Source organism: Cyprinodon variegatus, unplaced genomic scaffold (genome assembly GCF_000732505.1).
Source record: "Cyprinodon variegatus isolate N-32 unplaced genomic scaffold, C_variegatus-1.0 Scaffold655, whole genome shotgun sequence".
Lineage (NCBI taxonomy): Eukaryota > Metazoa > Chordata > Actinopteri > Cyprinodontiformes > Cyprinodontidae > Cyprinodon > Cyprinodon variegatus.
In genome coordinates, this window is record NW_015151108.1 from 94,791 (window position 1) to 108,073 (window position 13,283).

The following is a 13,283-nucleotide window of genomic DNA, read 5'->3' on the forward strand; positions in this document are numbered from 1 at the left end:
TATATATATACAGATAGATACAACACTACTGCCGTACATGAACAACTCAAACGCTAACCCTTTTATTTTAAGTTTATTAAGATCTATTATTTGGCATTTAGGAAATGTCCTCACTCTGAAGCATATACTAAAAGTTATGGAAAGCCACTTACTGCTCTAATACCTTTATTCTCTAGTGATTTAAAAAGAAAGAGGAACAAAATCCAGGTCATGTGTCATTGTGGCAGGTCTTTACAACTTCATAACATGCCACCAGAGTCAACAACCTCTGATTAATGTTAGAAAGCTTTTATGCCTAGCTCTCTGACAACAAACACAGATTATTATATTCCTGTGCGAGGCTTCCTAATTGCTCATGCCGAGGTGTCTGTTAAGATAAATGGGCCTTGCGGGTATGGAGCTTCACCATAAATTGCAAAAGAAAAATAAGACAAGGTAGGCAGGAATGAAAAAGTAACAGCTTTGTATGGATTTGTAGACAGTAAATTTCTTGAACATATGCCACATGAGGGCTGAAGACTAATGAGAAACTAGTGTGTCCAGGAAGTAGAGGGACATGAGCATGATATACAGAGAGCTGGAACACCTTGTAAAGGACTATCGCTTTTGCAGATTTCTTAACCAGTGCTTTATATTATCATGTGATTCATTTGTTTGGGAGGTTTTTGCACTTAACAGAAATGATCCAGAAACAAATGTTTAAGACACCTGGAGTGCCTCGTAAAAATACTCCCACTTTCCAACTCTTATTTTGTCATAGAGAAACCATTAACTTCAGTGTTTTTAATTTAGATTTTTTATGACATCTTAAACCACATATACATGTGTATTTAACCTATCCTCACCTCTAAATATAACAACTAAAGTCCAGGTCTGTTCAGATTTCCTGTTCTAAGAGTACACATCCCATATGTGTTTACTTTAAGTTTATGTTTATTAATTTACAGTAGCAGATACTTTTTATTTCAAAGGGAATTACAAAGAAGATACAATTTTAGAGTTATCATTAGTATGACAGTAAGTTCTCAAGAGGGATCTCCCCAGTCACAATTAATGTTGACAGCAAAGAGAGAGAGAGCGAAGTGAAGAAAAAGTGTCAGAGGGGTACAGAGGTATGGGTAAGAGATGCTCTTTGAAGGGATTTGTTTGTAAAAGTTTCCTAAAGATAGAATGGAACACTGCTGTTCTTCACTTGGTAGGTCATTCCACCATCTTCAAACAACCCATGAAAACAATCTGGATTGTCTTTAGCGTGGTGTAGGCTCTGCTAGACAACAATCCATTGATAACCATAGTGGCCAAGCTGTGACATAAGCATTTGCAAGAGGATTCAAGTAGACGGTATCTTTGTGCAAATCTCATTTAAGGCCTCAAAAGTTTTGGTAGAAAACATCAGAGAGCATATAAGATCATAAAAGCTAACAATAACATCAGGCAGATCAGAGATAATACTATGGCACAATTGCAAATCTAAGATATGGCAAGCCAGGCAATCATAATGTTAGATACTTGAGGTTTTTGCAGCTACAAAATGCTTGAAAACAAATTATCAAATATTTTGTTGTTTATTTTGGTTTTTTCAATCTTTAAGGATTCAAAAAGGGAAAAAAATATTAAATAGAACCTAACTTAAAAATGTTTCATATTAGATTGAAAATGGCCTAAACTAGCACTCTATCAAGTGCAAGAACCCTGAAGTCATTTACACTACATTCAGTCTTCACCTATTCATACACTCATACCAACAATGGTCAGCCATATTGTAGCCATAGTTGCCCTAAGGCACAATGACAGAAGCAAGGCTGTTACACTGTTAGTATCACTGCTCTAAAACCACCAACAGCATTACTTTTTAAGTTATGAAACCAAAGCATCTCAACTAATCAAAGTCACAAAAGGCTTGCAAAAAACTGAGGGCAATGGGAAAAAGATGGGAAAGCTGCTTCGTTTGTCTGTAGGTTAATACTCACAATAGGTTAAAGATGAGCTTACTGATGCCTCCTTGCATCATGGAGGAAAAGACCAGCTTTGATAGTTCAGTAATCAGACAAAAAGACGTGTGCCTATTGCTGGAGTGGGGTTACAGAGATTCACAGCTCTGGTGAACACATTTCTTGTCGTAATCATTAGTCATACTTTCCAAAAATCTGGCTTTAATGAAAGAGTGACAAAAAGAAACAAATTCATGTGAGATTCTGTGCAACCGATGGTGAAAAATGCCAATTTTAACCCAACAGACAATGGTATGACAAAAAATTAACAATACATCAGGGGTCTTTAATTGCAGCCACAAGTTGTCTGGCACCATTTATTCGTATCTCTGCTGCTACAGTACGTAGGTATGTGGCAGCAGAGACACAAACAAATGGCTGAATTACCCCCTTAGTTTGAAGTCATGCTTCAATCCTGACATGATTATTTAACTCACATGTGTTGAAACAGAGTTATCTAAAAGGTGCAGGACAACAGGATCTTAATGACTGGAACCGAACAACCATGCTCTAAAGTACATGCATGTTAACACATCTTTGGGGGGGGGTTTCTCAGTAGGGACAAGGTAACTTGTCTGAGATAGATAGAATTAAATACATGAAGAAAAGCAATGTACACAGACAAAAATGTTAATCTCCCTGAAATACAACAACCCTTAAAGTACAGCCAGGACAATGATTTAGAACAAGTTTGTTAGTGTTTGAATAGTCCAGTTAAAAAAAGGATATAAAAAGCAACTTAGAATGTGATAAAGAAAACTGGAAATGGATGCATATAAAGATTCTAATTCCAATCTCACTAAGCTTGAGCTATTTTATAAAATGGCAACCATTTCAGTCTTGATCTACTAAGCTGATTGAGCAGCAATAATAGCAGAAAAAGGTAATTCTCCAAAGTGTTGACTCAAAAGAAATTAATAAAAATCTATGCCACAATTTTTTTATCAGCAAAAATTGAAAATATAATTCAATTTTGGAATAACACTCTGCACTTGTTTTTTTGAGAGTATAAAATACAACAAGGTTTGTATTTGTAATGTGACAAAATGTACAAAAGCCATAAGAGAATGAATACTATTACAAGGCATTGTAAAACAAGTTTCTTAGGCAATTTATTTCCTTCTTATTTAGGTCCACCATGCTCCCCGCTAACCTCCTGCTCCTCATGGTCTTGCTGCTACCTCAAGCCTCATCGGGTCGCCAGAGTGGAGATTCCAATGGGACTGACAATGGCAGGGTGCCCCCTACTCCTTCCTCCCCTTCCTCCACAACAGCACTGCCTGATCCTGGGCTGGCTGAGACCATCCAGTCTCTCCTCCTGAACCGGCTGGGTCTGCAATCCCAGCCGAACCCCAGGCCTGGGGTGTCAGTGCCACAGTACCTCCTTGATCTTTATCGCTTCCACCAGCAGCAGTACCATCTAGTGGACGACCCATTGTTTAGCTTTCCCAGCCATCACATTCAGAAAGCTAACACTATTCGCAGCTTTCACCACAATGGTAAGCAATTCCTTAACTGTCTTAAACGTGGATTTTCAATTTCAAAATCAGGTGTAACTCCTTTTTACCCAGTTTTTTATCGTGCATGTTTTCCTTAGCCCAGAATTTCTGGTCTATTCTTTGTTTATTGTATAACCTTGAAGTATTAGAAAATTTAAAAAATTATTCCAAGAGGACATTGACAGCTCATTGAAGAGGTCACATAGATACCAAGATAACAGCTAGAGCTCTGAAAAGATAACTCTGTTAAGGTCAGTTTTCATAATTCAACAAGAAAAAGACTCGGCCGAAATGGCATCATTGACGAAAATTTTAATTGGGAAACCACTGTGTAAGCAAAGCCAAAATCAAGCGAGTAAAATAAGAAGCTCAAAGATTAATATGGCAGTTATGTTAGCATGTCAGGTCAAATATTATGTTTTTCTGTACGAAACTGTCCATGTAGTTAAAATTTTCTATTGTTGCAAGATGAAGAAAATCAGGCGTGTCTTTACCTGGCATGTTTGCTAAAATCATGCAAATTTTCTTCACAGTTATTGTGGACACATCAACCTTAAAACAGGCTTTGGGCTTTTCAGTTGGTGTTCTAGCTTTGACTTTGGTGAATGATATGCACACTCAATTGAAAAGGATGAAAACTTGAGAGTTTTCCATTGCTAACATTATAATCAACAATACAAACAACCACTGTATGTAGAAAGAATGTTTAAAAGGGATTTAAAAAAAGGGAAATAAAACTATGATATAAGTGATATCTAGAAGTGATCAAAAACATCCCATTTTTTAATAAAGAAAAGAGAAAAGTCCTTCATTGTCTATATCCTCAATTCAGTTACTGTCAGAATATCAACCAGCTCCTTTGTTACTTTGTAGTCATTCCAAAAAAGTTTTTTTTTTTTTAAAACAATCAACTAGACTTTTTTTTCCAAGTTTAAAGACGTTTCACTTCCCATCCAGGATGCTTTTTTTAATTTAAAATGTTAAAAATAGTGTTGAGTTCGAGGCTTCATAGAGTAGACCAACAAGAGTCCCTCAAACTCAGCTCTATTTTTGAAAATTTAAATTGAAAAAGCTTCCTGAATGGGTAGCGAAACGTCTTCAAACTGGGAAACAAAGTCCAGTGGGCCGACTTTTTTTGAATACTGGACAAACTAAATAACCCAGGTGTGTCTGGCCATTCTTGTCATGGTTACTTGAAGAAACAATATTCCTTATCAGTACTAAAAAGAGGACAGTTTGCTTGCATTGCTGGTGACATCAACATTTCCAATGTCACCAAGAACACCTGCAAGCTTCTGAGCTTACGATTTCTTTAAAAGAAGTAACCATGTATGTGGTATTACCCTTGTGGATGGGAAATACCAGTCCTTGTGAACTTGACCCCTGCATGGTCCTTGTATGAACGCACTTCATTAAACTTACGGCCTAATTTGTAGGTAGTCTGAGGAGATTTTGCCTGATTTAAATCACTTGTTGGATCAAACACACTTTCCTGCAAGGACTGGAGTTGTCCACTTCATGAATATAGTTAAAAGACCAGTGATGTGAGTCGTGACCAGTCCCTAAGCATGAATGTCCTATTTCTTTTTAAAATTATGTTGCTCCAGCACAGCTATTTAAAGTGGTTATATTTCAAAATCTCACAAAGATCTTCTGAGGCCTGCAAAAAGACAAATACATGAATATAGAAGCATTTAAAACACTCAAGACAAAAATTATTCAAAGGCTCCAAGTTTTTTTTTATCACATATTTAAATGAAAATAATATATTTTTAGGTCTGAGTTTATTAGTTTGCTGCCTCACTCTGTGATCCTCTGGTCTAACATATAAAACCAGTGAAATGTTTACAAGGTTATAGGTTTTTATTTTTACTAGGGTTGCAGTTTAAAATGCTTAGTAATGCTTATCACAGTACACAGTTAAATTCAAGTGCAGAAATTTCTATTTTCATTATATTTCATAGTCCTTATGTGATACTAATAACCTTTTCTTTGTTTGCTTAGGATAAACATCAGGGAAAAGAACTTGCATGCTAACTTTCTTAGGTAATTAGAAGCTTGCATAGTGGACATTCAGTGTTTAATTGCAAGCATTGACTAGTGTTTTTTTTTTACTCAGTTTATGAAAATAAGGGTTTTGTTTACTTCTTAGCTGGTGTCCCAGCAGAACTTGGAAAGGGTTACTAGATGATAACAAAATACCTGTCATTCTTGATTACATCTTATAAAAAGTATTTATCTTTTTTGTTTAAAAGAGTATCTTATGCTGCTGTTGATGAAATTAACACGGCCTATATTTTCATAATGTAATTTATTAGTTTTTTTGTGAGGTAATTACACTAAGCTTATTTCTTCCCTTGTTTTGTTTTTTTCCTCACAGAGCCCCTTGAAGACAGTATAAAAGCAAACAATCAGACACACGTGCATATCTCCTTCAATATCTCCTCTATACCTCAAGATGAAAAGGTTCTCTCTGCTGAGCTCCGCCTACTTCGCAGTGACCCTGGCTTTCTTGGCTCTGGACCCCACAGATTAAACCTTTACCTCTCTAAACACCATGAAGATCCTGAGCCCACTTTGCTTGAAACAAGGTTACTCACTAATGGCCCCCGTAGCCATAAAGGTGGGGGTTTGTGGGAGGCATTTAGCCTTAATGCAGAGCTCCTGCATAAAGCCCAAGGTGGAACTGGCAGCTTGGGCTTCCTGTTGGAAGTCAAACCTGATAACAGTACCACCTCACCTGATCAGAGTTACTCCTCTGCTGCAGGTGATGATCAGGCAGAGCAGCACAAAGATAGACACCTGAGGGTGTGCAGGTCTGTGGGGCAGGACGATCACACCTGGGCCCAGGAGAGACCCCTCTTGGTGACCTACAGTCATGATGGTCATGGAGAGCCTTTAGTCAAACATGGCAGAAGAACATCTGGTAGTAGCAAGTGGATTAAGTCTAGAAAAGGGTCAAACAAGAAGACCAAAAGAAGCGGGAAAGTCCATAATTGGGACCAAGGCTTGGGAAAGGCCCGGAAAAATGGTAATACTTTGAAGAGCTGGGGGGATGATAAAGGAGGAGTGAGCTGGAATGATCGTGGAAGGGTGAAAAGAAATGGCGGTCCATCTAAACTGAAGCGGCTTTCCAGAGGCAGGTGCCGGCGTCATCCTTTATATGTAGATTTTAGTGATGTGGGCTGGCATAAGTGGATCATTGCGCCCAGTGGCTATGATGCCTTCTTCTGCTTAGGAGAGTGCCGTTACCCTCTGGCTGATCACATGAATGCCTCCAGCCATGCTGTAGTCCAAACCATGGTGAACTCTGTAAATGGAGCAGTTCCTAGGGCCTGCTGCGTCCCAACATCCCTCAGCCCCATTGCCCTGCTCTACCTGGACAATGCTGATAGAGTCGTGCTGAAGAATTACCAAGACATGGTAGTGGAGAGCTGCGGCTGCTGGTAGAAGGGTCTGGAAGGCTTGGACACAGTGACACTGACAGTGGACCATTAAGGAAGCAAAGAGGAGATTAAGAGAATCAAATGGATGGAAGACAGCCAGAAAACTGCAAACAGACAGAGACTGAAAGAAAAGTAGCAATTGGAAATGTAAGCAGAGAGGGTGGAGATGATGGGATAGAGCAGCTAACTTATTATTAGAACTAAGAGTTTTGATGGAAAGAAAGAGTTTAAAGTATAAGAAAATTGGAAACAAAGAACATGCGACATGCGGATAACAGATAAGCGGACATATTGATGAAAGAAATAAACTGCCAGGAGTGACTCTATTTATCATTTTGCAATCTTGCAGCAGTTTACATTATTCACTGCCGGTCTACTAGTCCCACTGTGAGAGGCCAATGTTTTAACATCAAATGCTTTGACAACAGGTGCCATTAACAATTGCAAGTCAGAAAACGCAGGTAAAAGGAGGCAGACAAACTTATAAACAGTAGAAGGAGCAGATATGAGGACTAATGAAAAAACAGTGACTTCAGACCTGACTCAGACTCTCTCTCTCTAAAGCCTTTAGACTCAACTCGAACCCAAGATCTTGGACTTAAGACTAATGAAAAATTCTAATTTAATGTTTTCCTGGGCAAAAATATGAATGTAAATGTTGACCAAACTTAGCCATATGGGTTACCGCAATTTACACATATGACTGTTCACATATTCTTAAACACACGTAAACAGTATGTGCCTGTAAAAGCAGCAGCTTTCAAGTGTGTCAAGATGTTTCTTTTATTCTAGTAAAGGAGTTATTTTATTAACCATCATGATTTGCAGTGTGGACTATTAATGCTTCATAAAAAATTATTCCTATTAGCTGTAGGTTCAAAATAATGATCACATGGTTAATTGTCTAAACACTTTTTTAGATGTATATGGACCATTTTAAAACAAGATAAACTTGATTTACGTCTGCTTCTGACAGCTTAATCCTTTACTAGTAAGGTAGCACCTTTGCAAAAACACTAAGTTCTTAAATATAAAAGAGTTTCCTGTTCTCTTCTTTACTCCCCACATTATGTTTACTCTATGTATTGTGATTTTTTTGAGTACCTACTTTTGACTTCACAATAGAGCTTTTTAATGTAGAGGTAACAGATGATATCCTAATATTTTGTTCATCTTATAACTCAAAATATGAAAAGCTTATAACGCTGTGTAACCTACGATAAAGAAAATAATTTGACTATTTTAGCTGAAGGATTAAGAGACGCTAACTATATCTGTACAAAAAAGTTAATCTAAAACCTAAGATCAATACAAGGATTAATGCAGCTGCCATTATAGTACAGATGCTACATTGGTCTCTTGCGAAAAAGAGTTGAGCCAAAAGAAAAAGCTCTCCATTTACCAATCATTTAACACTTCTACCCCCACCAATTATGATGAAATCTGGATCATAACCAAAAGAACGAGATCCCAGATAAAAGCAGCTGAAATCATCTTTCTCAGCAGGGTGGCTGGGTACTCCATTAGAGGGTAAAGGGGTTGGCCATGCATGAGAGGGGTAATGTAGGGCTTCTCCTCCACATCAAGAGGAGTTTACTGATGTGGCTCGACATCCTTCTCAGATGCCCCCTGGAAACCCCAGAACATACTGGAGGGACTATGTCTTTCTTCTGGCTCTGGAAAACCTGGGGCTTCTGTCTGAGGAGAGGAAAGTCTGAGAATGTCTTCTGAAACTGCTGTCCCAGTGACCCGGTCCCTGATCATAGGAAGACGATGAATACGAGTAGAAGTACGACTGTATTTCAGAAAAAAAACATTTTCTGTTAGATTTATTCAGGATATTAGGTGTTATTAAGAGTTTTCTTTTAACATAAGTGCATATTTATATATTTGTTAAGAAAATATACCTTTTTATTTTTTTATATTTAAGAGCAGTAAATAACAAGGGGTTTTTTTACAAGTTAAAAACTTTACTCTTAATATTCTAAAAATTGTAAATGCTTATGTTTTAAATTAGACAAAGACGACAGTTTGACGTATTGAAGATCTGGGGAAACTGGACTGCAGTCGTTCAATGTGAGGATGATCATTTCTGCCATTATAGACTTGAGACTTGACATGGACTTGGGTTCAAAGACTTGCAGATCAACTTGGACTTGGGGAAATAAATATTTAATACCATCTATGTTCTCCTGAGATATAATCCCCTGTGTAATATCCAAACAATCATGAAATAGTTCTGCCTGACTTGACCTGAATAACTGACTGTGTTTAAAATATAAATATGGCACCAGCATGGTATTTAAAAACTTTGGACTGTTTTATCTGCAGTATCTGAATAAGAAGAAGGGTCCATTTGTTTCTATGAAAGCTAAAATAATGAATGACTGTACCATACAAACAACCACTGCATTGCAAGCTATTTAAACAATATTGTGGAGGAATTCACATGCTATTATTTGAATGTATTACTATCATTATTATTTAAAAACAAAACCATTTTGTAAATTTATTTTGCAAAAATTCATGTAATGGTGATTTTGCAAAAGTGAACTCTAAGTTAAAAGACACATTATGTATTTAAAGAAACAGCAGCATTGTGTATTTAATCTAGAAATCTTTAAAATGCCTGCACTCTTCAGAGTATCCAGCAAACATGAAAGCCAGCCACATGAAGTACTTAATGGTAGCTTTACATCACAACAAATGTTTGGTATTAAACGTTTAAACATGAAGTTAACGATGTTTGACGCTTCACATGATGTGCAACACATGATAGCAAACATATGTGATATTACCTCCAGAAACTGAACTAACACATCAGTTGAAAGCTCTGTGTGTTCTAGCAGCTGAAATGTGTAACACAGGTGTCTCTGTTATAGTTGTGTTTGCATGTGTATGATGTGAATCTCGGCCTTTAGTGCCTTTTAAAACAGAGGCTTTAAACATGTTGCCTGCTCAGCTTCGTGAGTGTTTTACAGTGATGCTTTTTCCTCTATGAATGGAAACATTTAAGCAAGAGTGTGTAAAATGTTTGCCAATATACCTCTAATAAACGAGACCAAGCAGAACAGCTGTCAAGTGACTTTTCTCTCTTATCAGCCACTGTTTTTTTTTCTTTGCAATCTTTTTGTTGGTCAGGGAGTGGTCTGGTAATGTGTTTAGGTGGATAAAAAAAAAAACTGTGGCAGAAAGTGCCAAAGAGAGTAAAGATCTAAAGTTTTGCATTAAAATATTGCAGCCCATGGAGCAGCTTCAAATTCATATACTGAAGGAGCTGTGGGTTTTATAGAAGTTTAAATGTCAGTATGCTTAAGTCTTTCCTGGAGCCATTCCATGATGTTACACAAAAAAAAAAAAACAATGAATTACGGCATCAGTGCAAAACCCCAAAGATGAAAAGAGAGACATCAGACTCTCCAATTTAAATGTGAGCTTATACGTATATAGAACATTATTTTCTTAGTTTTTTAGCTAGATTCAGAAAACCTGGAGAAAATGCTTTCTGTCTTTCAGACCTAATAGACTGGCACTCTACCCAGGAATTTTAATTGCAACACACCTCAAAATAAACTCTCATTGCATTTAAACTGTAAAATCACAGTCTATAATGTGTTATTTTTATTTTACTGTAAATTTTTACCTTATTTGAGATTTATTTAGGTTTGCAATATTGATCTATTCTTAAAAGCTACTCTAAATGGTTGAACCGTGGATATTGTAGTCTTGATGGTACAAACAGCACATACTGTATGGATGCTTGCCTATGTCACTTATTCAGGCTTTATTAGTGGTCCCATCTAAAAATATAAATGCAAGCCATTTATGCATATGCTGTTGTTTGTCACCTCTGCAGCACCATGTCAGGTCAGCTTAGAATCTATATGTATCTATAAAATCCCTCCATGCCTCAATATGGCTCAGCTAAGCTAGCAGCCACATCCTAAACACATGTCTATTAAACTCACATCCTCATCTCAATAATTAGCCCTGCCTGTCCTCAAAGAACTATGGAACAAGACTGTCTGTAATTCTAATTTTAAAAAAAATACAGTTTTGAAAGTATTTACGTCTAGGTTGTTAATATTGCTAGGGTTCTGAGCATCCAGATGTGGTGGCAATGCCTCTTCCCTTAAAAGCTGTGTTACCGTAAACCTCTGTGATAGCAAGATCCACAGAGGTTATCTAAGACATAACTGCAATGAGTAATGGACTACAAATTTCTGTTTTTTAAATATATTCAGCTTACATTTCTACCAAGGCCATTTCATCATCTACATTAATGAAGCAAAAATGAAATTCTGAATATTTGCTATCCAACTCTATTTCTCACACCTGCTGTTTGACCCAAAAAGCTATTTCTATACCTGGACAGTCGAGCTGCCTTATAAGGTAAGGAGATGTTTACGCAAACCCAGTGGTTTAAGTTGGCTGGTATGTAACAGTATGCAGAATCCCAACTTCTAAACTTACCGTAATCCCTCAGTTTACAGGGACTAGCATTTGTTATTTTACATGTTTTACATTTATTTTAAGAAGCTTCTTGTTGCTTTGTAGAGGATATCCACATGCAGAATCATGCTTTACTATTTTCTGCAACAGCAAGAAGCTCCAAACACTCATTTTGTTTCTCACTCTCCCTCTGATCACCCGAGTAGAAGTGGACAGGAGTTGGGACAGACTGAAGCTGTCGACCAAACTTTTAAGATACAGCTGAAAAAACTAGCGGAAAATAAAATAACATTAAAACTACTGAGCCGATGAGGTCTGTAATGTACAGAAGCATGCACGACAGTTGTACTGTGCCTTGCCTTGCCTTTAAAAAACAAAGAATGCTGTTAAAAGGTTATATTAATTTGTATTAGCATGTTAACTTTGACACCCCTAATATCAAGGTTTGTTTTCAATGTTCCTGTTGCCAAGCTGTTTTTAGATTCAGCAGGTCATGACTTTGTTAGAGCATGACCTCTATTGTAGCTTTTTTTAACTACTAAATTAAATACTGGGCTCGGTGGGGGGGACACCACAAGAGAGACTGAATAGGGACCAACGTTTTCTTGTGCAAATATTTTTGGGTTGTTTAGAATAATGTTCTTTAAACATTTTACTTTAAATATGTGATTATTGTGATTATTATAACTATGATTTTTAACAATCTATTTGTTTTACTATCTGTAGATTGACAGACAGATCTGTATAAAAATATTGTCCATGTTTCTGTTGCCTATTTGTATGGCAAAAATGGGAGTGCCAACACAAGTTTTGTTTTCCACCCAAAACACTGTGCAAATCTACGTTGATCCTATGCTAAGACAAGTTATAAAGCACAGTACTTGCTGCAAATTAAGAATGCTGTTGGCAATCATGACAACTTACTCAGAAAATATGAAACAGCACAGTTGTGTTAGGTTGACAAATCTCACTGGTGTTCTTTTAGTTGTGAAAGTACCTATTTGAATCCATTTACCAAAAATGTGTGTTTTTATAACAATTTATATGTTGTTATCAGTTGTAAAGCACCATATGTCAGCAATTGTTGACTCATCATAGTCAGTAAACAATCATGTAAATGATTGACGCTTGCTTATAGTGCTTAGCTCAGGTAAATTTAGTCAGTGCCAGCAAGGGACACTGTAGCGCTCTCTGGTTGGCTACTGATAATGGGCTGAAAACAAGCTCATGAAGGTAAACTGTGGTCATTAAAAATGTTGGTTTAAAACTATTTCTGTATCAATACTATAAAGAATAATATTAATTTCAATTCAATTTAATTTATTTATATAGGGCTAATTCACAACAAATGTCATCTCAAGCCACTTTACTGTTCTCCAGATCATACAATCAAATTGATTCAACATTTTCTATCAAAGAAAAACCAGTTGATCGCATCGACTTAATGAGTCGATATTATATTCAATATTAAAAGCTTTCCAGTGCAAAACTGTCTGATTAGAGTTTAGAAGTAGAAGTCTTTTCTAAGAATTGCCTTTTAGTGATTTTAAACTTACATTATAAGTTCTTATACTGTTTAACAATTTTAATAATAAAATGGTACATTAAAAGCTGAGTGAATTTAACCAAAACTTTAGGCTAGTCAGAGGTTATTTAAGGTTTAAGGTTATTTAGAATTCCCTTATGATCCCAGTATTTTAATTATGCTGGGATACTAAAATCAATTTTTCCAATCAAATGTTTTTACTTGAATATTATTTTACAGTTTGCAAAATGCAGCTGATAACTGCATAACTCAACAAATTGAGATATGCAGCTGCTATTTCTGCCTTTTAGAGGAGCAGCATCCTGAAAAACTGTTTATTAGAGACTTAAAGATATCACACCAAACAGAA

At 36.6% G+C, this 13,283-nt stretch overlaps 1 protein-coding gene across 2 annotated transcripts in view; it reads left to right on the plus strand.

Moving 5' to 3' along the window:
* Positions 1 to 9,997, plus strand: part of LOC107096868 (bone morphogenetic protein 2-like) — a 17,878-nt gene extending 7,881 nt beyond the window's left edge. For both annotated transcript variants that reach the window (XM_015393748.1, XM_015393749.1), the window contains exons 3-4: positions 3,123 to 3,490; positions 5,871 to 9,997. In XM_015393748.1, the coding sequence (XP_015249234.1) occupies positions 3,123 to 3,490; positions 5,871 to 6,940 (1,438 nt within the window). In that variant the 3' untranslated portion in view covers positions 6,941 to 9,997. The remainder of the gene's footprint in view (positions 1 to 3,122; positions 3,491 to 5,870) is intronic.
* The last annotated feature ends 3,286 nt before the right edge of the window (positions 9,998 to 13,283 follow it).